At 45.0% G+C, this 27,782-nt stretch overlaps 2 protein-coding genes across 2 annotated transcripts in view; one reads left to right on the plus strand and one right to left on the minus strand.

Annotated features, from left to right (window-relative positions):
- Positions 1-14,672, minus strand: part of LOC143770399 (low affinity immunoglobulin gamma Fc region receptor III-A-like) — a 23,299-nt gene extending 8,627 nt beyond the window's left edge. The window contains exons 1-5 of the mRNA XM_077260011.1: positions 14,298-14,672; positions 13,216-13,236; positions 11,642-11,902; positions 11,279-11,539; positions 10,318-10,470 (exon numbers count right to left, since the gene is read on the minus strand). Coding sequence (XP_077116126.1) covers positions 10,318-10,470; positions 11,279-11,539; positions 11,642-11,902; positions 13,216-13,236; positions 14,298-14,328 — 727 coding nt within the window. The 5' untranslated portion in view covers positions 14,329-14,672. The remainder of the gene's footprint in view (positions 1-10,317; positions 10,471-11,278; positions 11,540-11,641; positions 11,903-13,215; positions 13,237-14,297) is intronic.
- A 640-nt stretch (positions 14,673-15,312) lies between these two features.
- LOC143770408 (uncharacterized) lies at positions 15,313-17,449 on the plus strand. The gene is made up of 4 exons (XM_077260022.1): positions 15,313-15,391; positions 15,628-15,663; positions 16,288-16,593; positions 17,145-17,449. The coding sequence occupies exons 1-4, from the start codon at positions 15,322-15,324 to the stop codon at positions 17,267-17,269; spliced, it is 537 nt and encodes a 178-aa protein (XP_077116137.1). The 5' UTR covers positions 15,313-15,321; the 3' UTR covers positions 17,270-17,449.
- Positions 17,450-27,782: the final 10,333 nt, after the last annotated feature.

The following is a 27,782-nucleotide window of genomic DNA, read 5'->3' on the forward strand; positions in this document are numbered from 1 at the left end:
CAAAATCCGCTGCCACTATAGCGCTGAGGAGAAGCGCAGGAGAAGAAGAGGGGCGTGGAGTGGGCGTAGACAAGCTGAAGAGCGCGAAGGACATTGGCCGCCCAGTCTAAATATTTCTGCACAGTGAGGACGTGTCCATCAGCAGCAGAGATCCGCCTCCTGATCCTCAATGGAGGGCAGAGACCGAGAAAACGACACCGCCCACGAAGGAGAGAGCGGGAACAGAACCAGGAAGTGACCCACGTGGAGGACGCCATGGCCAGCAACTCCGAGCCCGAAAGTGGGGTTGAAGCGGGAGTCTCCCCCAACTACCCGGATGAGTGCAGCAGCCAGTTCTCCACGGACAACGCCGATCTCTTACAGGCTGAGATGGAAGACTTGATCGACCAGCTCCTTCAGCTGAACATGAAGGCCCAGGCTCCACATCAGGTAGCGCAGGAAGAAGGTCCTCAGGCGTCGGATCCTGCACAGTTACCGGAACAACCGCTGAGATCCTCGCCGACACAGCCAGAGGAACCCGCCGCGGAGGAGGAGCCTGCATCGGCTGGTGAGTCCGCCGACCCCGTCCCGCCGGCCGAGGGCTTGCTAGTAGGCCCCGTTGCGGCACCCCCTCTCCCTGGAACCCATAGACTCCAGCCAGGGCCGGACTGGCCATAGGGCAGTTCTGGCAAATGCCAGAAGGGCCGATGGCAGTAGTGGGCCGCTCGAATGTGCCGCTGTCGGCACACTCCCGGCCCCGCATTCAACTATACCGGCGTCATAGACGCCGGTACAGTTGAATGCAATGATGGAGGAGAGAGCGTCTGCTGACGCCCCCTCTCCCATCATTCCCCACTCTGCCTGCCGCTGACACTGCGGGTGCGCGATGACGTCTACATAATGATGTGCTCCTATAGTATTTATTTATTTATGTATTATTGAAGTATTTGATTACTGTGGTGGTTTTACCTCATGGCCCAATGCGTTTGTGCATTCTGACATTGGTGTTTCCTATTAGCCCCATTGGCTCCTTGTACACTGTTCCTGTATACTGTGGTTTCTTTTAATATATTTAATAAAGATATAATTTTATGGGAAATATCAACTGTGTTCTCTGTGGAATATTAAGAATTCTATGGGGGCTGCCTGCATTACTTTCTATGGGGGCTGCCTGCCTGCATTACATTCTATGGGGGGCTACCTGCCTGCATTACATTCTATGGGGGCTGCCTGCCTGCATTACATTCTATGGGGGCTGCCTGCCTGCATTACATTCTATGGGGGCTGCCTGCATTACTTTCTATGGGGGCTGCCTGCCTGCATTACATTCTATGGGGGGCTACCTGCCTGCATTACATTCTATGGGGGCTGCCTGCCTGCATTACATTCTATGGGGGCTGCCTGCCTGCATTACATTCTATGGGGGCTGCCTGCATTACATTCTATGGGGGCTGCCTGCCTGCATTACATTCTATGGGGGCTGCCTGCCTGCATTACATTCTATGGGGGCTGCCTGCCTGCATTACATTCTATGGGGGCTGCCTGCCTGCATTACATTCTATGGGGGCTGCCTGCATTACATTCTATGGGGGGCTGCCTGCCTGCATTACATTCTATGGGGGCTGCCTGCCTGCATTACATTCTATGGGGGCTGCCTGCCTGCATTACATTCTATGGGGGCTGCCTGCATTACTTTCTATGGGGGCTGCCTGCCTGCATTACATTCTATGGGGGCTGCCTGCCTGCATTACATTCTATGGGGGCTGCCTGCCTGCATTACATTCTATGGGGGCTAATGATGAAAATAATATTGTGGCATACATTTTACACACTTACAATATGCATATTGATGGAGCCAAATAAACACCAATGCTGGTGCTGCAAGTGTGTATGCTAGGACTAAATCAAGGGACAACTGAAAACAGAAATCCTAATATTCCACAGAGAACACAGTTGATATTTCCCATAAAATTATATCTTTATTAAATATATTAAAAGAAACCACAGTATACAGGAACAGTGTACAAGGAGCCAATGGGGCTAATAGGAAACACCAATGTCAGAATGCACAAACGCATTGGGCCATGAGGTAAAACCACCACAGTAATCAAATACTTCAATAATACATAAATAAATAAATACTATAGGAGCACATCATTATAAATTAGCCATCCTGAAAGAAAACATAATGAAATTATGCCTAGTGCATTTACATACAACAATTTAAGCCATTAATGGCAACCAGGATGCAGCCCATAATGAACTAATATTGCCGGTGGCGGTGGATGGCGAGGTAGGCGGGCGGTGCACGCTGCGGCGTCATGTGTTTCCGATGTGGCGGCATATAAATACTGCCACTATCGGGTTGTATCTTACCCCCTGAGGAAGGAACTTTCTAGTGGTTCCGAAACGCGCGTCGGGGTGGGCGTGAGGGCTCCCCACCGTGGACGCACATCAGGTAACTCCTCCTGGCAATATTAGTTCATTATGGGCTGCATCCTGGTTGCCATTAATGGCTTAAATTGTTGTATGTAAATGCACTAGGCATAATTTCATTATGTTTTCTTTCAGGATGGCTAATTTATAATGATGTGCTCCTATAGTATTTATTTATTTATGTATTATTGAAGTATTTGATTACTGTGGTGGTTTTACCTCATGGCCCAATGCGTTTGTGCATTCTGACATTGGTGTTTCCTATTAGCCCCATTGGCTCCTTGTACACTGTTCCTGTATACTGTGGTTTCTTTTAATATATTTAATAAAGATATAATTTTATGGGAAATATCAACTGTGTTCTCTGTGGAATATTAAGAATTCTATGGGGGCTGCCTGCATTACTTTCTATGGGGGCTGCCTGCCTGCATTACATTCTATGGGGGGCTACCTGCCTGCATTACATTCTATGGGGGCTGCCTGCCTGCATTACATTCTATGGGGGCTGCCTGCCTGCATTACATTCTATGGGGGCTGCCTGCATTACATTCTATGGGGGCTGCCTGCCTGCATTACATTCTATGGGGGCTGCCTGCCTGCATTACATTCTATGGGGGCTGCCTGCCTGCATTACATACTATGGGGGCTGCCTGCCTGCATTACATTCTATGGGGGCTGCCTGCCTGCATTACATTCTATGGGGGGCTGCCTGCCTGCATTACATTCTATGGGGGCTGCCTGCCTGCATTACATTCTATGGGGGCTGCCTGCCTGCATTACATTCTATGGGGGCTGTGCTGCATTATATTGTATGGTGGCTGCCTGCATTACATTCTATGGGGGCTGGCTGCATTCCATGGGCCTGTGCTGCATTATATTCTATGGGGCTGGCTGCATTCCATTACATGGGCCTGTGCTGCATTATATTCTATGGGGCTGGCTGCATTCCATTCCATGGGCCTGTGCTGCATTATATTCTATGGGGCTGGCTGCATTCCATTCTATGGGCCTGTGCTGCATTATATTCTATGGGGCTGTGCTGCATTACATTCTATGGGGCTGTGCTGCATTACATTCTATGGGGGCTGCCTGCATTACATTCTATGGGGGCTGCCTGCATTACATTCTATGGGGGCTGTGCTGCATTATATTGTATGGTGACTGCCTGCATTACATTCTATGGTGGCTGCCTGCATTCCATTCCATGGGCCTGTGCTGCATTATATTCTATGGGGCTGGCTGCATTCCATTCCATGGGCCTGTGCTGCATTATATTCTATGGGGCTGGCTGCATTCCATTCTATGGGCCTGTGCTGCATTATATTCTATGGGGCTGGCTGCATTACATTGTATGGTGGCTGTGCTGCATTATATTGTATGGGGCTGTGCTGCATTATATTCTATGGGGCTGTGCTGCATTTAATTCTATGGGGCTGGCTGCATTACATTCTATGGGGGCTGTGCTGCATTACATTCTATGGGGCTGGCTGCATTACATTCTATGGGGGCTGTGCTGCATTACATTCTATGGGGACTGTGCTGCATTAAATTCTATGGGGCTGTTCTGTATTACATTCTATGGGGCTGGCTGCATTACATTCTATGGGGGCTGTGCTGTATTACATTCTATGGGGGCTGTGCTGTATTACATTCTATGGGGGCTGTGCTGTATTACATTCTATGGGGGCTGTGCTGTATTACATTCTATGGGGGCTATGCTGTATTATAGTCTATGGGGGCTGTGCTGTATTATAGTCTATGGGGGCTGTGCTGTATTACATTCTATGGGGACTGAGCTGTAATGCTGGATACAGCTGTAATTATATGTTATATAGTCGTGTTACACTCCCCTCACTTCTTGTAGCCTACAAGTGTACAAAGATATTATACAGTCACCATGCGACAAGTGGGCCTGTGTGACTTCAAATGCCAGGGCTGAATTTTAGTCCCAGTCCGGCCCTGACTCCAGCGCCTGTTGCCATGGGAGGAGCCCACGGGGCTGGAACACCGCCTGAAGGCCCCGATTCCACCCACTGCCTTGCTATGTGAGGCCCGTGCAAAGCGCACAGTGTGCCGCTGGGTGAACCCCGGAACCAACCTTATGGGGTTCCCCGGGGTGGAGACCCAGGAGGGAGAGATGGTACAGGCCCTCAGCTGGGAGGAATACCAGGTCCAGCTAGAGCAGCAATGGGAAGAGAAACGAAAAGAATACCAGACCGGGCTGGAGGCCTCCCATCAGAAAGATCTGGCGGTCAAGGACCGGGCCCGCAAGGACCCCACCGCTCACCAGGCCCCGCGCAGGCAGGGCATCATCACCACCTTCAAGCTCCGCGGAGGCTGGGGCTTCATTAAAGAGCCGGGCCTGTATGCCGAGGTGTTTGTAAACCGAAGAGATGTCGAGTCGCACCTCAGAGAGGGCCACTCAGACCGGGATCTCTACCCGGGGGATGAAGTCTCATACACCAGGCACTTTGGGGAAAAAGGGTGGTTTGCCCTGCATGTCCGCAAGGGGCCGAACCCTGTGATGGCTCCGATTAGGGTGCCAGTGAAGCTAACCCCTGTAGCAAAGGTGCCCCCTTGTGGTCAGCCCGTGGTCGTTGCCAGGACCACCGAGGACACCCCCACGTGCACTATGGTCAAAACCACGACATGCAGCATTGTCACCTCCACCACCCTCGTGGCCAAGGAGGCACCTCTCCCGGCGGGTGGTGCTCGTGCTGCTACAGAACTGAAGACTGTGGGTACACAGACCCCCAGATGGGACAACAGACCCCCTTATGCAGTACCGGGCGGCTCGCAATACCCAAAGGGGTTGCCTCCGCCGGTGCTGCCTCCTGAGTGGTTCGAGTAAGATTCTACTGCTTCATGACATGTAAATAGTTCTTTAAACTGTTTGTTTTCTGCTACGTTGCTGCTAAACCCATCTAGGGTTAACTCTTAAAGGGATCCCTTTGTTGACTCGGGATCCCTATTGTTTTTGTTTGTTTTCTACGTTTGCACAAGTTATCCAGAACTGCTGGAATCATGAACAGTGCATGATACAAACTGCTTGTAAATAGTTTGCACCTTCTTAAAGGTGCTCCCTACTGGTTTTACTTAAAGAAGGACTCTTTGCGAAGATACCGTACCAGAGCCTTTGCTGAGTACGGACTGGTAGCTTGAGAAGATGTGCTACCTCATAGAGACTTGATCCCCTCTTAAAGGGGATGTCCACGTATTGCGCTGATGAACCGTATTGCCTAAAGACAGTTGGGTGGCAATAATGTCTTAAAAAGAGAAAGTAATAATGCTGATATGTAAGAGTTAAATGTAACTAACTAGTTAATTGTAAGAAAGATTCAATAATGTTGATAGAAGGATGAGGACAGGAAGTGAACCCGTAGGGGTTAGTGGTGAGTCCTCTTAGGAGCCATATAGAGATGGCTCAGTGATTTCAAACTGAAAGTAAATGTTATGTTCTATACTGTGTATAGTAGTGGAAGGACAGTAGGCCCGGGCTGGAAGGGGCAGTCCTGTAAAGAAAGGAGAGGCAGTAGGTCTGGAGCATTTAGGACAGGCGGTCCTGCAGATTTAAAGAAGGAGTATGAAGTTAATTGCCTTATAATGTGTTATAAGAAGGTCTTTAGTGGATTTAGAGTGTACATCCTTAAAGGCAATGTTAAATTATTGTTCAACAATTTTGCACTTAGTAGAATACCCGGTTGGGTAAAAGAAAGTTAGTTATAGTATGTTGCTATAATATTTAACCATGTTTTGTAACGTTCAAGTGCCCTCACCTCCCATAAAGGGAAGCCTGTTTAAATATGCTTACTGTTATTGCACTCACAAAAATTGTATGTCTTTTTGCTAACCTGTATTGTTGTTTTCTTCCCAGTCCCGGAGTACTGGATTTAACCGGGGGGGAGTGCAGCGCCCCAGAGTCCTGGTCGTTGCAGTACTGTGGCTCCGCCACTAAGGGGGGCTATGGTATGTCTGATGGCACTGAAGGAGTTCATCTGACCAGGTATCACATACACCAATACATTTCACAGTCGGGCCTCCAGGGGGAGCTAAGGGTGCTATTTATTAGGCCACTCCTCACCACTGTGGGTAAACTGGGGGTCAGGCAGGAAGTTAGACAGAAGGCTGACTGGGTTGGAACCAGGCAACACCTTGTGGCAGAGGGTGTTGTGGGGGAAGATTCGGTAGGGTCCCTGTCAGGTTTGGGACCCTGACAGAGGCCTGGCTACAAGAAAGAACGTCACGGGACCGTGCCTGCTCAGCATAGCGGTGGTGCCCTAAGAAAGGATTAGAAGCGAGATATATTGTGCTGAGTGAGAAACGAGATCAAAGCAAGAGGAGAAATACCAGTAGGAGTCGTGCTGTAAGACCGAGGCAACATCCTACTGAGGCGCACAACCGGCGGCCGGAACGCTGAGGAAGTATTTATAAATCTAGCTCCAAGCAATACTTCAAACCAATGGCAGGACAGTCAGTCTCAGGCGGGCTGTCTCACATACATCACCTATGAAGACATGGGGGGCGCACTAGGAGAGGGGCGACTCTAGGGTCCCGGAAGAGCTCCGAGCCTACTCGTCATACGGGTGCCGTCCTAACCAGAACATCAGGGAGGGACGGAGGAGAAGAACATCATCCGAACGAGTTGTGAGGGAACATCAGAAACAGACACAACAGTTGTGGGGTACTATCCCGTAAGCACAGCAGGGGAGGACCACAACACATAGCGCTAGCAGGAAGGCACAGATTTCCACCTGCAAAGAGAACTCTGGAGGTGCCATTGGACCGGCCGGACTTGCGTAGCCTGGTGAACCGTATTCCGGACTGAGGACCCAGAGATCTTCAGTAAAGAGGTAAAGAGACTGCAACCTGGTGTCCTCGTTATTTACTGCACCGCACCACCACCACCATCCACATCTATCAGATACTGTGCGCCCTTCGGCAGGGTCACGGACCGGGGCCTAGCCACCGTGACAACCCCAGAGCAGAGACTCAGAGGCCTGGTACCGGGTACCCCTCGGCCCTGCGGCAGTGGGGGCGCTACATGGCCATTATACAATATATAGCATCATGTGGGGCCATTATACAGTACGGAGCACGATGTGGGGCTATTATACAGAATGCAGCCCTATTATTAGCCATTATACAATATGGAGCACTATGTTGGGCCATTATACACTTGGTCTCTAAAAGGTTCGCCATCACTGTTATAAAGCAATTTCTAAAGCAATTGGATTCCAGCAAACAACAGTGGGAGCCATTATCCAGAAATGGTGAAAACATGAAACAGTGATTAATAGGGTTGATCGAATAGCTTCGGAAAAGTGCTTATCCAAATAGCTATAGCGCTTTCCGAATAACTGTCTCGGGAACCTGGATACCTGGAGCGCTCCCGATAATCAGCTGTTCGGCACCGCAGCTGCATGTGTTGCGGCTGTGTGACAGTCACAACACATTCATGGAAAGCCTGTTTGTTGTGACTGTCACACAGTTGCAACAGATACAACTGCAGCGCCGAACAGCTGATTATCGTGATCGCTCCAGGTATCCAGGTTACTGAGGCAGCTATTCCTCAAGCGCTATAGCTATTCAGATAAGCACTTATCCGCAGCTATTCGATCAACCCTAGTGATGAACCTTTCCAGGAGTGACCACAATTACCCCAAGAGCGAAGTGACAACTCATCTAAGAGGTTACAAAAGACCCAACCACAACATCCAAAGAACTACAGGCCTCACTTGCCTCAGTTAAGGTCAGTGTTAATGACTGTCACGCTCACGCCCTGACCCTGGCTCGAGTGAGGGGAGTGTGGCCCCACTGTGCCACAAACCAGACTACTCTGGAAGGGACGTGACTAAGCATCTACCTTGGTGTTCACTGGAGCTTCTGTAGTGAACACAAGGAAACACACAGCAGGATAAGAAAGACTACAGACAGGGATACAAACGGACAGAGGTATAGGACTTAGTTCAGACAGGGTCAGGTATGGAACAAGGTACAGGAACAAGGATTCAGACCAGGGTATGCATCCCCTTGGGAGGCAGAAACGAGAGACACAGGACACAGGTACAGGTCAGGATACGAAGTGCCCCCTAGGTGGCTGAAATGAGAGATAAAGCAAGACAGAACCTGGCAACACAGCAACAAGACACTAACTGAGGAAGTACATTGCTCAGGCATCCCCCTAGGGGTGGGAATGCCTTAAGTACCTGATTCCTCTTGGCAATTGGCAGGGGACACCTTAGGAAGGTGCACACAGTCACTATAAGAAACAGGAAGTGCCAGGGCCACCGCCCTAAGCATACAGCAAAGAGGTATGCAACAAGCAAGGACATGAGGCCCAGAGCATAGGACAGAACTCACAGCATGGCCCGGAGTGGTGAGTAAGAGGGGAGATGGGAAGCCATGCAGCGATGCCGGCAGGGATGTTACAATGACTCCACCTTAAAAAAGAGACTTGGCAAAAATGGCCTGTATAGCAGAGTTCCAAGATGAAAACCACTGCTGAGCAATAAGAATATAAACGCTTGTCTCAGTTTTTAGAAAAAAAAATCTTGATGATCCCCAAGACTCTTTGGGAGAATACTCTGTGGACTGACAAGACAAAAGTTGAGCTTTTTGGAAGGTGTATATCCCAATACATCTGGCGTAGAAGTAACAGAGCATTTTAGAAAAGGAACATCATGCCAGCAGTAAAATTTGGTGGTGTAATGGTCTGGGGTTGTTTTGCTGCTTCAGGACCTGGAAAACTTGCTGTGGTAAATGGAACCGTGAATTCTGCTGTCTAACAATAAATCCTGAAGGAGAATGGCCATCTGTTATTGACCTCAAGCTGAAGCGCACTAGTGTTATGCAGCAGGACAGTGATCCAAAACACACCAGCAAGTCCACCTTTGAATGGCTTAAAAAACAAAATTAAGACTTTGGAGTGGCCTAGTCAAAGTCCTGACCTTAAATCTGATTGAGATACTGTGGCATGACCTTAAAAAGGCGGTTAATGCTCGGAAACCCTCCAATGTGGCTGAATTACAACAATTCTGCAAAGATAAGTGGGCCAAAATTCCTCCAGAGCATTGTAAAAAACTCATTTACCATGTTATCACAAATGCTTGATTGCGCTTGTTGCTGCTAAGGGTGGCCCATCCAGTTATTAGGTTTAGGGGCCAATCACTTTTACACAGGGCCCTGTAGGTTTAGATTTCTTTTTCCCTTAATAATAAATACCTTAATTTATAAACTACATTTTGTGTTTACTTGTGTTATCTTTGTCTAATATTTACATTTGTTTGATGATCTGAAACATTTAAGTGCGACAAACATGCAAAAGAATAAGAGATATACAGAGAGGAACTAAAGAGGAACTGAACTAAAAATATTTCAGGATTTCTTAACAGTACAATGTGCATTATTCCTATGTATGCAAATACGCTGTATACACAGGAGACTATTGTTTCATGATAAGCTGAGGGCAGGGTCTGGAGTAATGTCTCACAACATCTGGGATTATTTAATAAAATGGGATATTTGGTGGTCTCATTAAAAAGATTAACAATTAAAAAAATGGGTAGGGGAGACTCGAAAATATTAAATATTAGAATCACCTACCCATTGAAGCTGCTGCCAGTCAAGAGTCACCTCTCTGTTGCATCCGGGAGTTCTGTAGCGGTGACTTCCTACTTACAACACATGACTGCTGCAGCCAATCAAACATTATGCTGATGTAGATGGCAAAGACCATTAAGGTCAGTGATTGGATGCAGTGTTATAAACAGGAAGACACCACCCTAGACCCATCAACAAAGGACTTCAAGGAGAGATAATTCAAAAATAAACATTCAATTTTCATAAAACGGTTAAGTGGAAGAATTCACTTAGATCATTCCTAAAAGATTGACATGGACCGACCTGTGATGGTATTCAGTTGGCGACATCTTGTAAAATGAAGCTTGTATCTACACATAAAGATCAGGAGAGCAGCAAAGAGCAGGAGAAGGAGTGCAACAACCAGAACCCAAGGAGATGTTGATGACTTTCCTCCAAGTGATGTGTGAGGTTGCTCTAGGAGGAAAAATAGTCAGGCTTTCAAGGCATTGTCCACTTCCCAAGTATTAATTTTATTAATAATAATATAGAAAATCAATAATTATGTTTTTATAATGAGATTCTAAAGGACTTACTATTATAGTTTTATTTTAAAGTTGCCTTGATCTTCATTTTTTCATCTTGGCCAATGTGAGGCAATTTCCAGTCCGGTGCTTAACACAGTAGATCATATCCGGTGTTGGCACATCACTAGTTATCCATGAAGGGGGATGGCTGACTACTCATTTCAATAAATAAGCCAGCCCTCTACTCTGTCTAAGGCAAAGCATCGCTTAGTTACTGAAATGAGCAATCAGTCAGCCCCCATCATGGATAGTCGATTATCTCCTGTGTCATGTACAGGTCTGAGATTTGAGTTCCCAAAACCAGAATGGAGGTTGATAGTTGAAACCTCTTAGCATGAAGTATTTTTCCAAACCAGAAGGAGGCTGATAGTTTAAATCTATTACCGTGAAGTAGTGGACATCCCCTTTTAAGGAACCAGTCTATAATATTTATGGAAACCTAATGATCACTCGACCCCGCCCTGAATATCTTTCAACTGATGCTGAGGCTTTTCTTTAAAATAGCAAAATTTGCTACATATATATTTCTATTTATCATGTTGATTTTTGGCCAAGTCCACAAGGAGGTAAACTGTATATATTGTTTCCTGGAGGTTCTCAGTACTGGAGATATATGAAGACTTTTTATCACGCATACTCGCTGAAACAGAAAATATTCAAAAACATTCTTCAGAATCATAACATTTCACATGCGTTACCTTGGACAGACACAATCATGGTAGCGTTGAACATCTTATACTTCTTTTCAATGAATATTTGTTGGGAACAGTGGTAGATCCCAGCCACATTCAATCCAACACTCGTAAATCGTAACTCGTTGTCGTTGACTGAGAAGTGAATGGCAGTTTTATTTTTGAAGAAGGTCGTGTTGGTTTTTTTGTGAGTTGAGAAAGTGTGACACCTCAGAGTCAGGGGTTCTCCGATATAGATGACCGGGGGAATCTGCAAGATGAGATGACCTAAAATAAGAAGGAAATGAAAAATATAACGGAGCTTAGAACTTGGGAAAGTGTTCTTCAGATAAAGTCAACATGAGTTGGAAAGATTACAGATGAACATACTGTTAACCACATCTAGTCTGACAGGATCACTTTTGAAGCCCCTATTGGTCCAACACCGATAAGTGCCTGTATCCTCTTCCAATGACGATTCTATCTGGAAAGTCTGTTGATGGTAGGATAATAGTTTACTATCTTTGGTCCAGTAGTATCTTGGGTTCTCCTGAGCCTTAGATCCCAAGTTACAGGATAAGGTCACTGATTCATACAGAAGTATTATTCTCCAGTTGGGCATGAAGGCCACCACTGGTTTTACTTCAGCTCCTAAAACCAAAAACAAGCCGTATAAGAAGATGACATAAACACATTATGGCAGCATTCCTCAACCATTGAACATTTTGTTTTTGTCTGTAACCAGCAAGATCTTCTGGTTAAATCTCACTGCAATAGAATCTGATAGTTTCACGTTTTCAAAAAATCAGGATTTTTGAAAAAATAAGTCTATGAATCCTTTATTGAAGAGGTTACCCAACTTTTCAAAAAATTTTAAAGACAGCTACACAAAGTATAAAGTAACAAGAAAAATACACATTTTGTGTTGACTCCATAGATGTCCTCTTGGTCTTCAGACCAAGGTGACATGCCGTAGTCTTGCCATCATGGCTCCCATCATCAGATGCCCCTAGTATGACATGTGATTATTGCGACCACTCACATGCCAACTACTTTAAAAAAAAAGACTGGGAGGTCTACCGGGGAGTCAGTGCTGGATCATCGGAGGGAATAAGTAAATACTTTTTAAGTTTACTTTATAACATTTGCAACTGTTTAAAAAAAAAAATCAAAATTAGAATTGTTTAAAAAATGTGAAAAAAAATAATTTTTTTCATGAACATCCCTTGTCCGCCTGCGAGTGATGGCTGACTGCCTAAGGATATTCTCACATGTGAATATATAGACATATAGTATGTGTGGGCAGGGAAGTCTTATGTGCAGCAAGTCGTGACCTGTGACAGCTTTGTCCGGTTCATTGCAAAAGTTTCATCAAGATGCAAATAAGCTGAAAAACTTTGCCAGTTCTCAAAAAATCTGCAAGCAACACTTTCTGCAGGTGTGTGATCAGTATCTGTAGGCATCTCACAAATTGCAAATCTAGTGAGTGCTGAAAATGTGACTTCTCTAATATTGGTAAAATCAGCGTTAAAAAATGTTGTCATTTTTGGGCTCTAAAGAAGCAAACCAGAAGGGGACTCCCAAGTCCTGCCTGTCCTCTATTAGCAACCACGGAGTCCTTAATTGTCTAAATAATTCTGAAAATCACATGAAAAGTGACATCACATAGAATATACCCAAACTAATATTATCACAGAGAAATATTCCACACTGATAACATCACATAAAATATTTCCATACAGATGACATCAAATAAAGTATTGTCAGACTGATAATAGAACAGAGACATTTTCCACGCTGATGACATCACAAAATATGTCCAGACTGATGACATAGCATACAATATTTGCAGACAGATGACAAACACATGGAATATTTCCAGACTGATGACGTCACAGAGAATTTTCCAGACTGATGACATCACCAGAGCACTGACATTTGACAGTTTACATTTTTTTACTTACCACAAAGTTTTGTTGCAGCAGCTGTAACAGATAGAAAAATAAGAGGTCAACAGTGAGAATTGAGGGCCGAGATTCCAAAATGACTGCTCCTTAAATGAAGAACAGCTCTGAAGCACTAACTGCTGTTCTTGCAAGTGAAATGTACAGAATAGCAGAAAAAGACTGATAGCTCATGGAAGGATAATTACTGTGTCTGTCTTTCTATCTCATATCTAATGTCTGTCTATTTATTATTTATATCATATCTATCCTATTATCTATTTATTTATTTTCTATTTGTCTATTATCTATCTTTTATCTATATATCTATCTATTATTTATTATATATTATCTATCTATCTCATATCTATCTATCATCTATTATCTATCTACAGTATCTTTATCTATCTATCTATTTATCTATCTATCTATTATCTATCGTTCTATCATCTAGCTATCTAGGCAGCATCAATAGTAAAAAGTTGGTCACACTTGTCAAACACTATGTTTGACAAGTGTAACCAACCTGACAATCAGTTTTCCAAGCGATGCTACAGATCGCTTGTAAAACGCTAGTGTTTAGTGGGAATTCGCATGCCAATTCTGCAACGTGTGCACATAGCCTTAAGGTTATGTCCAAACATCTATCTATCTATCTATCTATCTATCTATCTATCTATCTATCTATCTATCTATCTATCTATCTATCATCTATGTATTATCTATCTATCCATCTTTCTATCATCTATGTATTATCTATCTATCTATCTATCTATCTATCTGTTATCTATCTATCATCTATCTATCTATCTATCTATCATCTATGTATTATCTATCTATCTATCCATCTCTCTATCATCTATGTATTATCTATCTATCCATCTCTCTATCATCTATGTATTATCTATCTATCTATCCATCTCTCTATTATCTATGTATTATCTATCTATCTATCTATCTATCTATCTATCTATCTATCATCTATCTATTATCTATCTATTATCTATCATCTATCTATCTATTATCTATCTATCTGTATAAATGCCATAATCAACAAATCTGGAATGTGGGCACAGAAGGATCAGACAATGATGACTACTCACGGATGATGAGGATGATGATCTGAGCTCTCATGATGAGCCTGGTCCCGTCCACATGAGCACAAAAAGTAATGTCACTGTTCACGATGAGACAGATGCTGGCTTCCTGTGTGATGATGTCTGATGAATGTATCAGTGTATATGACAGATGGATCACCACTGAACATAGCCAGGGTCAGTTAATCACTGAGATCCTTCATGATTTGCCTATGCTCCCCCCTAAAAAGGAAACCACAGACGTTCCCCTCCAACACTGCAAACGAAGGTGACAGCCACAATGGAGGCTGCAGCGTCAGTCATACTGGAATTCACCTAGCAGGATGAAATAATGAACAAATGAACAATCTGATTAACAGCAATTTCTGGTAATCTTTTTTATCTTAAAGGTGAGTACGTTTTAAAGGGAATCTGTCAGCAGATTTTCTCCCACCATACTATTTATATACATTTTTTGCTTTATGGGCCATGGCCAGTCCATTCCTCCATTACTGATAAAAGAGAGTTTTAATTTATATGCAAATGCCGCCCCTCCTGTATGACTCACACCCTCAGTGCTTTGTTACTGCTGACAAAGGAGCTGTTAGTCAAGCAGGAGGGATAGAGCTAGACTGACACAGGCTTCAGATCTACCATAGCTCCTCTGCCTCATTTGCATATTAATTAAAATGCTGATTTCTTAGTAACAGGAATGGACCATCCATGTAAAGGTATTGCTGGATTTGTCTTTGAAAGAGCTACATGTGCATAAAATAGTTTAGGGGGAGAAATCCTGCTGACAGATTCCCTTTAAGTATCATGATGTTGACAAGACTAATTAATGGAATTATTATTTTGAAGAGAGTTTGTCAGCTGGCCCCCTGGTGATGAGAAACAGAAATAAACTGTGAGAGATAAAGTTGTCAGCACCATGTCTCAGTGTGCAAAGAACTGCTGCTTCCTCTTTGATTTGAAAATGTTGAGTATGCAAAATCCATCACTTACCATAAATGTAGTCAGGAAACAAGAAGTGAGCGCCAGATCTGAGCTTATGACAGGCAGGACGTTGTCTCTATCGATGGTGAGCTACGTGTGCCGCCTGGTCCTCATCATGGCACTGTGTAAGTGGAGCTTTCCTCTGTTTATAAAATTAAGAATGCTTACTTCAAGAAACAGTGCCCCATTTGTCCACAGGTGGTGGCTGGTATTACAGCTTCGTGCCATTCTCTTTAATGAATCTAAGCTGCAATGCAGGAACAACTAGACTGATAGAGGCATGGTTAGATAGATGTGGTACCTTCTTATTTCATTTTGCTTCATGATTTTGACTTAATATTTCCAATTTCCCATTTATTAGGGAAGCCTGCCTTGACTGAAATATTGTTACCTGAAGGTAAGCTGGCCAGTGACTACTAGTTTTTTGTCTTGTTTTTATTTTTCTTCCCAAAATACAATAGCATCAGGACTATTGACTGTCCCTTATGTGACCACCATGGCTGTGTAAATTGTGCAGGACATACAGTACCGTGTAGATCAGAGGTCTCAAACTGCATTCCTCGAGGGCCACAAACAGGTCATGTTTTCAGGGTTTCCTTGTATTGCACCAGTTTGAGACCCCTGGTATAGATAAACCATGCTGTGCAGCACAGCTTACCATGGTTGGTCTTATCTCCTGTCCTTCTGGCTAACATTACGCTGGAAAGGGCATCTACTTTGCTACCTCTGGACCCCATCTACCAGGAGTTTAGTCATTAGGGATCCAGAGGTAGCAGCCTCATTAGCCGATCTATGGCTGGTGATTGGCTGTAGCGCTCATGATCCCAGCACATCGGCAATCGATGCAACACTGAGCATGGAAAACTGGTGCTGGTCCAGGAGGTATCAGGTTTTTAATTCTTCTCACTTCATTGAGCCAATTAAAAAGTTATTAATTTCCAGTAGTGGAAGATAATCAATGCTGATACCAGGTCTCTTCAGATCCAAATATTTTATTCTTGTGGTTTTTTTAATGTTGCAGACATTAGATTACCAACTTTAGAAGTGACCCCGATCGCGCCCAAAGAGGAGGACGACCTGGTATTCTCGTGTTCTGTTCCAATATCTTTGACCTTTGAGGACGCCTTTAAGGAATCATTGGAGAGCCTTGAGGAGATTGAGGTTTGGTTGTACTCTTTTAAAAAAAATGGAAGACAAGTAAGGAATTTTAGCCAGTCCAATCAGTACCATATTAGTTTGGCTCAACTGGAAGATTCCGGAAAATATACCTGTGAAATCAAATTTTCAAGTCTTCATTTGGAAAGCGAAGTCTTAAAGATACAAATAAGTAAGTAGATAAAGATAAATAATAAAATGTAAACTAAAATAATAAAAAAAATAATAGTAGACCTGAAAAGAAAATCAAGAACATAAAAAATGAAATCAAAGAAAAACAAATCTCGGTTTTGTGTTGTTTTTGTGTGGGTATAATTTTAATTGTGTCTTGAAAAAAAAGAAACATAAATCTAAAAATATCAAAAATTTAGAAATTCAACGAAACAAAAAAAAGTTTCTGTGGGTATCACAAAAAAAAATCAATGAAATAAAAAAATGATTTTGTGAGGACATAAAACTAATTGTGTCATTAAAAAAGTCAATCTAACAATATCAAAAACATGAAAAATTCAAGCAGAAAAAAATTCCTCTTTTTTATGTGGGTATAAGAAATGTGCATTAGAGAAGTGTGTATCATTCGTCCTTTTCTCTACTCTATCATCTGAATAAGGAACAGGAAGGAAACAAACATCAAACTCTTCTTTTAGGGGGATGTATAGATAAATATACTTTATTTTTTTCAAATTTTTGTACTTTATTTATTCAATTTTTTTTTAATAATAGAAACTGACCTGGAGTCTTGCCCTGATGAGGATGATGATGATAATGACGAAAACTATGAGGACAGCGGTAATACCAGTGCTTTCGGAGATGATGAAGATTTTGGTTATTGGACATTTTTGAGTTGACAGTGTCAGGATGTGAAATAATTTTAATGACGTTTCTTCTTCAACAAAGAGAAAAGCGTAAATTACATGATAAGTTTTTCACTGAAAAAATATGAAAAAAGTTCTATCACAAAAAATGTTTTAATTTTCAGTCTGTACTAATAAAATATAAAATAGCTAAAATGAAAAAATGCTACTTATTTAAAGAAGGGAGTAGGGGTCCTAATTAAAAAAAAACCTCATAGTAATATACCCCATGGAACCAAAAAGAAAACAATTACAGAGTGAATGGTCTTCTATTTCAGATTGTTCACTCTTGACCAGAGTTGAGAGCATTTACAAAAAGTGCTTCTCTCTGGAGGACCAATGTCCAGACAATTAGTAGAAGGTGGTTTTCAGTTTCAGATTTTTAGGTCTTGGCCAAAATGGAGAGCAGTTATAATTAGTGTTTCTCTTTGTGGAAGACCTCTTTCCGAAAGAATTAATACATCGTTGTCTTCTGCCATTTTAAATACCAACCATTGATTTGAATGGGCACTGTGTAATACCTAATTTCCCTTGTGGAGGAGCTGTAGGCTCATGGATAGTGTTGAGCGATACCGTCCGATACTTGAAAGTATCGGTATCGGAAAGTATCGGCCGATACTGGCAAAGTATCGGATCTAATCCGATACCGATACCCGATACCAATACAAGTCAATGGGACTCAAGTATCGGACGGTATCCCTGATGGTTCCCAGGGTCTGAAGGAGAGGAAACTCTCCTTCAGGCCCTGGGAACCATATTAATGTGTAAAATAAAGAATTAAAATAAAAAATATTGATATACTCACCTCTCCGACGCAGCCTGGACTTTACCGCCGTAACCGGGAGCCTTCTCTTTGCTTAAAATGCGCGCGTTTAATGGTTTCCGTGACGTCACGGCTTCTGATTGGTCGCGTGCCGCCCATGTGACCGCGACGCGACCAATCACAACAGGCGTGACGTAATTTTCAGGTCCTGAATGCCTAGAATTAGGCATCAGGACCTGAAAATTACGTCACGGCTTGTGATTGGTCGCGTCGCGGTCACATGGGCGACGCGACCAATCACAAGCCGTGACGTAATTTTCAAATCCTGAATGCCTAGAATTAGGCATCAGGACCTGAAAATTACGTCACGGCTTGTTGTGATTGGTCGCGTCGCGGTCACATGGGCGGCATGCGACCAATCAGAAGCCGTGACGTCACGGAAACCATTAAACGCGCGCATTTTAAGCAAAGAAGGCTCCCGGTTACGGCGGTAAAGTCCAGGGGCCTCCGGACAGGTGAGTATATCAATATTTTTTATTTTAATTCTTTATTTTACACATTTATATGGATCCCAGGGCCTGAAGGAGAGTTTCCTCTCCTTCAGACCCTGGGAACCATACACTGGAAACTTCCGATTCCGATTCCCGATACCACAAAAGTATCGGATCTCGGTATCGGAATTCTGATACCCGCAAGTATCGTCCGATACCCGATACTTGCGGTATCGGAATGCTCAACACTACTCATGGAACGTGTACTGCTAGGTTTCCATGAAGATTACAGCTAATCGATGGAAATCATGACGTATGGGGTACACTTGACTCATAATCGCCTTTTGAGGCCTAACAGATTCCCCGAAATCCCTTCTTCTGAAACAACCCTCCCCACTTAAGACAGATTTAATTTTAGACACCAAAGAATGACATTAGACTAATTTTTGGATTAAATGGCCACAGCAGCCTTTTTATTAACAAACAATTACAAAAATTAACAATATCCCAACCTAGGAAGGGGTGGTCCTCGAAGCCACAAATTAAGCATTGCCAATGTGCAAATTTTCTTTTCCTTTGGCCTCCAGGCTTAGTCTTACCCCCAGCCGCTAAACACCAGCTCGGAGGCAGATAGTGACCAGCCCGGCCAAACCAACCAACTACCAAGTCCCCTGATCATCTGTTCCACGGAATGATGGACCATATCCACTCAGAATCCACTCAGGGGGAGTCCAGGACCAATAGAGATCCCCCCCTACAATCCACCATCCCCATTTCCACCAACTTCGAGGACCTCCCTCCCCCGCCTTAAACATAAATGTTCTGACGTCTCAAACATTTATGTCCCGCCACACTCTCAGGCCTGTTTCTATACCCTCTTGAATGGCCAAACACCACATATCAGTACCAATCACATTTAAGTGAACACCATCAGACCTCCAATATTTGCCCTTTCCCGATTCTAAATTTACATGACGCACCACCACTGCTCCATTACATGACATAAAGCGCGAAACCGCCCTATTCACTTTGATTCTTGCCTTGTTTATGCCTTCGACAGACCATGCACCTCGCCACACTTTCCTAGGGACAATGTCAGACCAAACCACCAACACTTTTGGAAACAACACCCACAGCCGTAACATGTGAAATTTCACATCTTTTATCAGCTCCCGACAGGGCCTCCTCCCCAGATCGTTCCCTCCCAAATGAACCACAACCACATCTGGTGCCTTATCTAGACGAACGAATCGGTGAAACTCCGGCAAAAATTGACTCCAGACCATCCCGCGCTTTCCGATCCAACATACGATCGCAGTATCTCTCAGGAAACCCAGCTGTCGCACTTCGGGCCAAACCGCTGCCCTCAGCGCCGCCCAAAACACGAAGGAATGGTCCATTAACCAAACCAACCGACGTGTGTCGCCTGAAACAAACAACAGAACAGTAAACAAAAAACTTCACATCACTAGCACACTGTTATTACTAGTGTTGAGCGATACCTTCCGATATTTGAAAGTATCGGTATCGGATTGGATTGGCCGATATCCCAAAAATATCGGATATCGCCGATACGATACCCGATACCAATACAAGTCAATGGGACACAAATATCGGAAGTGATCCTGGATGGTTCCCAGGGTCTGAAGGAGAGGAAACTCTCCTTCAGGCCCTGGGATCCATATTCATGTAAAAAAAATAAATAAATAAAAAATATGGATATACTCACCCTCGGACGGCCCCTGGCTGTCACCGCTGCAAGCGTCTGCCTCCGTTCCTAAGAATGCAGAGTGAAGGACCTTCGATGACGTCGCGGCTTATGATTGGTCGCGTGACCGCTCATGTGACCGCTCACACGACCAATCACAAGCTGCGACGTCATCGCAGGTCCTACACTCACTGCATTCTTAGGAACGGAGGCTGCCGGTTGCACCGCTGAGGTCCAGGGTCTGTCGGAGGGGTGAGTATATCCATATTTTTTATTTTTATTCTTTATTTTTTAGATGAATATGGATCCCAGGGCCTGAAGGAGAGTCTCCTCTCCTCCAGACCCTGGGAACCATAAGCACCGCACACGCCTGGGAACTTATAGGAACTTCCGATTCCGATTTCCGATATCACAAAAATATCGGAACTCGGTATCGGAATTCCGATACAGCGAATATCGGCCGATACCCGATATTTGCAGTATCGGAATGCTCAACACTACTTATTACACTAGATTCGGGCGGATGTAAGATTTGAATCTGATCGATTCCCACCGCCCAATCCTTTTGACCATATCTTCGCCTAGGCCTCTCCTAGCTGCTTCCATTGCAGCCCCAATCCAGAATGAATGCCCACTGTAATCCGCAGGCAAAATACCTCCCAATGCCAAACACTGTTTGAACACCGCGATAAAATGAAATCGGGATAAAAGTGATCCATCTTCATGGACCAAAAATGGGTTGGATAAAACGCCACCGCGTCTCAAAAAATTCTCCGCGCACAAAACTGGACACATAGTGGAATTCGGTACCGCAAACAAAGCCACTTTACACCCTTTTCCCTGAACATCGGTCTTAGAGGATTGCAACAAAACCTCAACCCTATCACTAAACACATTGACATCCTCCCTCCGTATACTCCCTTTTTTCAATTTGGAGGGGCTAACCAATTCCCCTAAGCGAAATGCTCCGAAGAAAACTAACGCAAAAGCTGCCCTAAAAAGGTCAACTTCCCACTGCGATAAACAAACCCTTGACAATTGTGCACCAATAATCTATAACACCTCATAAGACACCGGGCGTCTCATGTCTTCGACTTTCCAACCTTTTTTCCAACCTTTTACCGCCTGCATCACCAAAAAGGACTTTGTGACATCCATGGCACCCCGGGCCTTAAAACCAAAAGCTAGCCCTGCTAACATCTTATTCAATTTTGACACCGACCAACCCGTCTCTTTAAGGTGACCGATCAACAAAAGCAATCTAGGTTCGTCCTGTAACCCCTCTCTTAAATGCCCCTTCCAATCCTCCCAAACACCCCAAGCTTGATCGTATTGCTTCCAGGACCTAACTGACAAAGAGTTTTCAAATAACTGATCTACGGCCTGCCAGGAAGATTCCACAATTCCGCCAGACATTCCAGGCATGCTGAATCCGCTTGAGGCACCAGCTCTCGAAAACGGTCCTCCTGGAGATAACTAACTTCGGCCACAATCCACAAGTTAAATGATAAACCCAAGAAAACCAGACGTTGTAGGATTTTTACCACCGAGGGGAATCCCCTGACAAGGAATTTATCACTGTTACCACCCCCTCTGACGAGCAAGGAAAACGGATTTTTTTATTCGAAATTTCCTTGCCCCACATCGATAGAGCCACCACGATGGGAAACAAATGAATTAGCACACGATTTGCCACCCATCCTTTTTCCCTCCAGGAATGAGGCCACTCCGCCAACAACCAATTGCCATGAAAAAACAAACCAAAACTGCATCCATCCACTACAGCCACAAGCAAACCTAATGTATCAGCACCCACAACCGGATCGATCCAAATGGATTTTCCATTGTAATCCTCCAAAAACCTCAACCAAATTGCCAAATCTTCCCGTAATTCTTTTTTTAGCCTGATAAAATGAACCGGATATTTGACACCAGCTGTCGCCAGCGACAGCCTCCTGCAAAATGCTCCGCCCATCGGCATGATACGACAGGCAAAATTCAACTTTCCTAATAAAGACTGTACCTCAATTTCTTTGCAATGCGTGCTTTCAACACTTCTTCACGCAATGCGCAAACTTTTTCATCAGGTAATCTACAAACCATTTCAATCGTATCAATTTCAATACCTAAGAAACTCAACACAGTAACTGGTCCCACCGTCTTATCTTTCGCTAATGGGACCCCAAAACTCTTGGCCATCCTCTCCATGGAATGCAATAACAACGAACAGTCAGCGCTCTGAGCCGGGCCTATAAACAAAAAATCATCCAGATAATGTATACATGATTTTAAACCTGACACTTCTTTTACCACCCATTCCAAAAATGTGCTGAAGGTTTCGAAATACGCACAAGAGAGTGAACACCCCATGGGAAGACAACGGTCAACAAAATATCCCCCGTTCCAGTAACAACCCAACAAATGTAAACTATCGGGATGGACAGGTAGCAGCCTAAACGCCGCTTCAATATCTGTCTTTGCTAATTTGGCACCCTGACCACAAAAACGAACCCAATCCATGGCCGCATCAAACGAAGTATAAACCACTGAACATAACTGAGGATCGATCCCATCATTTACCAATGACCCTTTTGGATAAGACAGATGATGTATCATCCTGAATTTATTGGGTTCCTTTTTTGGGACTATACCTAACGGAGAAACCCTCAAATTATGTATAGGAAGAAATACGAAAGGACCAGCCATCCTACCCAGACTTACTTCCTTCTCCAGCTTTTCCATAACTACCTCCGGAAATTGCAACGCTGATTTTAAATTTCTTTTAAACAAATTAGATGCCGACTCGACCGATGGGATTCGAAAACCGTACCTAAAACCGTCTTCCAGCAAAATGGCAGCTGCCCTATCTGGGTATTTATTTAGAAAATGCAACATCTCGTCCAGCTGAATTGGTGTCAGACCTTTTGTCAGCCCCTTCTCCTCCCTTTTGTCCGTTGCCCCTAAAACATTTTGATGACCCATGCGTGCCTCCGCACGAGGAACACTCGTGCTTAAATTTCCATTTTGCTCCAAATTTACACGACCCCTCGTTAAATGCAAAACACAATCCTCTCTGAATGGCAGCTGAATGCCCTGCCTGATTTGAACCCCCGGCGCTCCCTGGAAAGGACTGAGTGCCATACCCTGTCCGTGATGGTACCATCACCCGCATCCAAAAGGCTATATCTTTATGGTCCCACCGAATGCTAGGCCTAACTGCCTTCCTTTGGCGAATTTGCTCATCATATTGTAACCAGCCCTGACCCCCGTACACTCAGTACGCCTCCCCTATAGCATCCATATAACAAAAAAGGCCTGAACAATTCTCAGGGGCCTTTTCTCCGATAACACTGGCCAGAATAGCAAATGCCTGTAACCAATTGGTAAACGTTCTCGGAATTAATCTATACCTCCTCCTTTCTTCATCTTCCTATTTTGACTCGTCTTTTCTCAATCTATCCAAATTAAATCGTTCCAGGGGTAACAGAGAAAATATTTCAACGTATTCCCCCTTCCATATTTTTTCCCTAGTTTCATTCTTAAGATGAGCCCCTAGAGGGCCCTCAAAACTAAAATAGACCTCCCCACGTGCCGTATCATCTAATCTCACAGAATCTTCTTTTTCTTTCTCCCCATCCCCTGCCTGGCTAACCATCGATAACGCACCCAAGGGGGCGGCGAACCCCGAACCTACACTCTCATTCCTTGAACTTTCTGATAATACATCCCTCACCGCTACATTGCAGCCCTCGCCAAACATACCCCCCTTCCCCGAAGTCCTCGCAGTAGTACCCAACCATGCAGCAGCCGGGGATGCCCCTGTCTGCCCACCCCCGGACCTCCACAGAGTTGCTAAATCTCTAAGCCCATGCATGAGTAAGTTCAATCCCCTGCTAACCCCCCTTGTAAGCATATCCTGACCACTATCCCCATGCGATGCTAGCAAAGGGGGATAAGAGAAAAAAGGATTGTTCTCACCAAGCTGCCCGAGCGCTGTGAACCCGGCAGCTGACGATCCTGGAGCCTGGCGTCAAACGTCCTCCTCTGATATCCTTCCGTGACGTTCGTTAGGTCCCTGAGTCAGATAGATGTTGCCCTGCATCGCCCCCACCAATGAAGCGGAAGGACCTGTGGTTGCCTCTTCAGGGGCCTGAGTTACTGAGCCGCGAGGTTGACCGTGCTGAGGATCCATTCTGCCATGAGGGGGGTATGTGGCGATCATTGTGCTTCCTGCTGGTCTAAGCACTTGTTCCACCCTTGACCCTGGGAAGTCCTGTTCTGACCCAGGTAGTGTGCCTCTGTCTGGGCCGGCATGGCGCCGTCCGTGCTGCGTTCCCCGCTGAGGGGCCCAAGGATAAGGGCCCCGCCTCGTGGCTCTCCCTGACACTGCGCGCTGAGTCGGCTCACCTGATCTGGTGCTGCCGGCCGTTCCTGGTCCAGAAACCCCACACGCTCCGGACGATGCAGGAGAGACAGACGCCTCTCCCTGCTTGCTGCAGGCTCTGCCGAGGGGCCGGATTCCTCCCAGCTCTGCCGCGGGGCACTGCTGTCCCGTGGTGTGCGCCGCCAGCTGGAGGGTCCCTGGAGGGGCTCCTGAGACGGCATCGAGCCCGGGGGGTAGCTTCAGGGCTTAGGCGCGCCGGAGGTCTGGACCTCCGCGGCCGGCGCCCCTCTGAGGGAACCTGGGTGGGTCCCATCGCCATCCCACTTAAAAGGCTGCTAACCGACTGCTGCAGCCAAGTCGTGCCCTGTGTACTTACCGCCTCATGAAGACTTTGCAGTAAAGCATCGACGTCCATAGCACCGAGAAGCAAAGGCCGGAGCTTCGTCCACTCACAGATAGGTGAGTGGTCACTCCTCAGTGTACCAGGAAATTGGCGGTTTCTTGCTAACCGCCCTAAAACCCTAGTTCTCCCAACTCCTCCTACCTTCCCCTATTTGTGAACCCAGCCCCCCATTTCAAAAACTAACACCTCAGGATTTTTTTAACCCCGTAACGCCCCACTCATACTTAAGGCTCCAGCCTTCCCACATGACCCCGTCATGTCGGCCTCCCTTGATGGCCAGGGGCCCCGTACGGCCTTTCTGGAGAGGGGCATTTTCGCAAACTAATATAGGTACAAGTGATATATCTTTTTGAACCATAGAAAACTGATTTGATGACATATGTGTCACTCATATCACCACCCCTACTATTCAGCAGAGGTAAAAACACAAGAAAATTTCTTAAGGAATAGCTTAAAGACAGTACAGACTTGGGGACTCTCATTGGTTTATTACAGTTGAGCCGTTCAGCGGAGTGGCGGTACTTTTTACCGCACCAGCAGAAGCTAACTGACTACTGAGTTAGAAATAGGAGGTGCCTGATTTTAGATGTCTTCATGAAAGAACAAGAGATCTCAGGAATGGAAGACATGAGAGCAAGTAAAGGATCTTCTCACACTGTATGGACATCTTTCGGCTTACGCTATCTTGGTCCTGAGGTAAACTCACTGGTGGGGTCTGGAAATTCATGAGATCAGGAGTCTGTCAAGGAAGCTCATTGACAATTGCATTGTGTTGACCCGTTTTTAGAAGCCTCTAGCATCCAGTATTGCCCAAGTCAGGATATTGGGCTGACAGAGAAACGACTGGGACATCCAAACTAGTGTGAATAGGTGCATACCAGGAGCAGCTACCTCCATATATAATATACAAAAAAGGTTGCACTCTATCGTTTTTGGATGTGCCAGTTGTTTTTCTGTCATTTCTATGTTAGCTTACTGACTGAGCACTCCTCCCTTCACCATCTGGTTTTTAATTACATCTAATCACACTTGGTTCCGGCCAACCCATATGTAGGCTTTGTTGAGCGAGGTGTCCATATTCACTCAAGCATACAAACATTAGCCTTCGGTAAGTGTTCACATTTGGACAGGGAGGTCAGGTACCCATCAGTTTAATGAGACCACCTTGACGAATGTTGATGGGCTCACACTATTTGGCCAAATTTTGTGCTAAGCGTCTCAAAATTTTTTTTCCTAATGTTCAAAAAGCCATTTTGCTATTCATATTTCATGTATTTCATATTTGACCTGTTTTGGCACAATAGAGTGCAACTTTTTTTTGTATAGGATATTGGGCTGATCTTATATTTGATTGTGTTAAGTAGGGTTGAGCGAAACGGGTCGGCAATTTTCAGAAGTCGCCGACTTTTGGCAAAGTCGGGTTTCATGAAACCCGACCCGACCCGACCCCTGTGTGGGGTCGGCCATGAAGTCGGCGATCTTCTGAATCTGGAATCGGAATTCTGATACCGATTCCCGATATGTTTAAGATATCGGGAATTGGTATCGGAATTCAGATTTAAGTGTAAAATAAAGAATTAAAATAAAAAATATCGCTATACTTACCCTCTGACGGGCCTTGGTACTAACCGGGAACCTTCCTTCCTTAGAATCAGCCTTCCAGGACCTTGCGGTGACGTCACGGTGACGTCGCGGCTTGTGATTGGTCGCGCGGCCACCCATGTGACCGCTCGCGCGACCAATCACAAGCCGCGACATCACCGTGACGTCACCGAAGGTCCTGGAAGGGCTGATTCTTAGGAAGGAAGGCTGCCGGAACGAAGCCGAGGGTGAGTATATTCCTATTAGGTATATACTCACCCTCGGACACGCCCTGCCTCTTTCTGGCAGCCTTCCTTCCTAAGAATCAGCCCTTCCAGGACCTTCGGTGACGTCACGGTGACGTCGCGGCTTGTGATTGGTCGCGCGAGCGGTCACATGGGCGGCCGCGCGACCAATCACAAGCCGCGATGTCACCGTGACGTCACCGCAAGGTCCTGGAAGGCTGATTCTAAGGAAGGAAGGTTCCCGGTTAGTACCAGGGCCCGTCAGAGGGTAAGTATATCAATATTTTTTATTTTAATTCTTTATTTTGCACTTAAATATGGATCCCAGGGCCTGAAGGAGAGTTTCCGCTCCTTCAGACCCTGGGAACGATTGGAAACCCAATGCACTGCATTGGGTTTCGAGTTTCGGCCGACCCCGACCCCGACTTTTTTATAGGATCGGCCGATTTCACTCGACCCGACTTTTGAAAAAGTCGGGTTTCGTGAAACCCGACCCGATCCTATAAAAGTAAAGGTCGCTCAACCCTAGTGTTAAGATCCCCGTGAAGCTTTATGACTTGACTTTTCGCTGTTTCCATGGGAAACTCTGTGTGAGGGACAACCTGAAGTGTAGAAATTTTGAGGACAGGAACTGTTCTTGGGAGAAGTGTAGTACTGTGCTGGAAAGCATGGACCACTTCCTGTTTCATTGTCCCTTTAAAACAGAGGTGTACAACAGGGTGTATAATTCCATTGACAGTGACTTCACCAGCAGAATGATGAGTGCAGCTCTGGTGTATAATACAGGATGTAACTCAGGATCAGTACAGGATCAGTAATGTAATGTATGTACACAGTGACTCCACCAGCAGAATAGTGAGTGCAGCTCTGGAGTATAATGCAGGATGTAACTCAGGATCAGTGCAGCATAGCTCCCAACCATTCCTTATTGT

The sequence above is a fragment of the Ranitomeya variabilis genome, chromosome 1, assembly GCF_051348905.1.
Source record: "Ranitomeya variabilis isolate aRanVar5 chromosome 1, aRanVar5.hap1, whole genome shotgun sequence".
NCBI lineage: Eukaryota > Metazoa > Chordata > Amphibia > Anura > Dendrobatidae > Ranitomeya > Ranitomeya variabilis.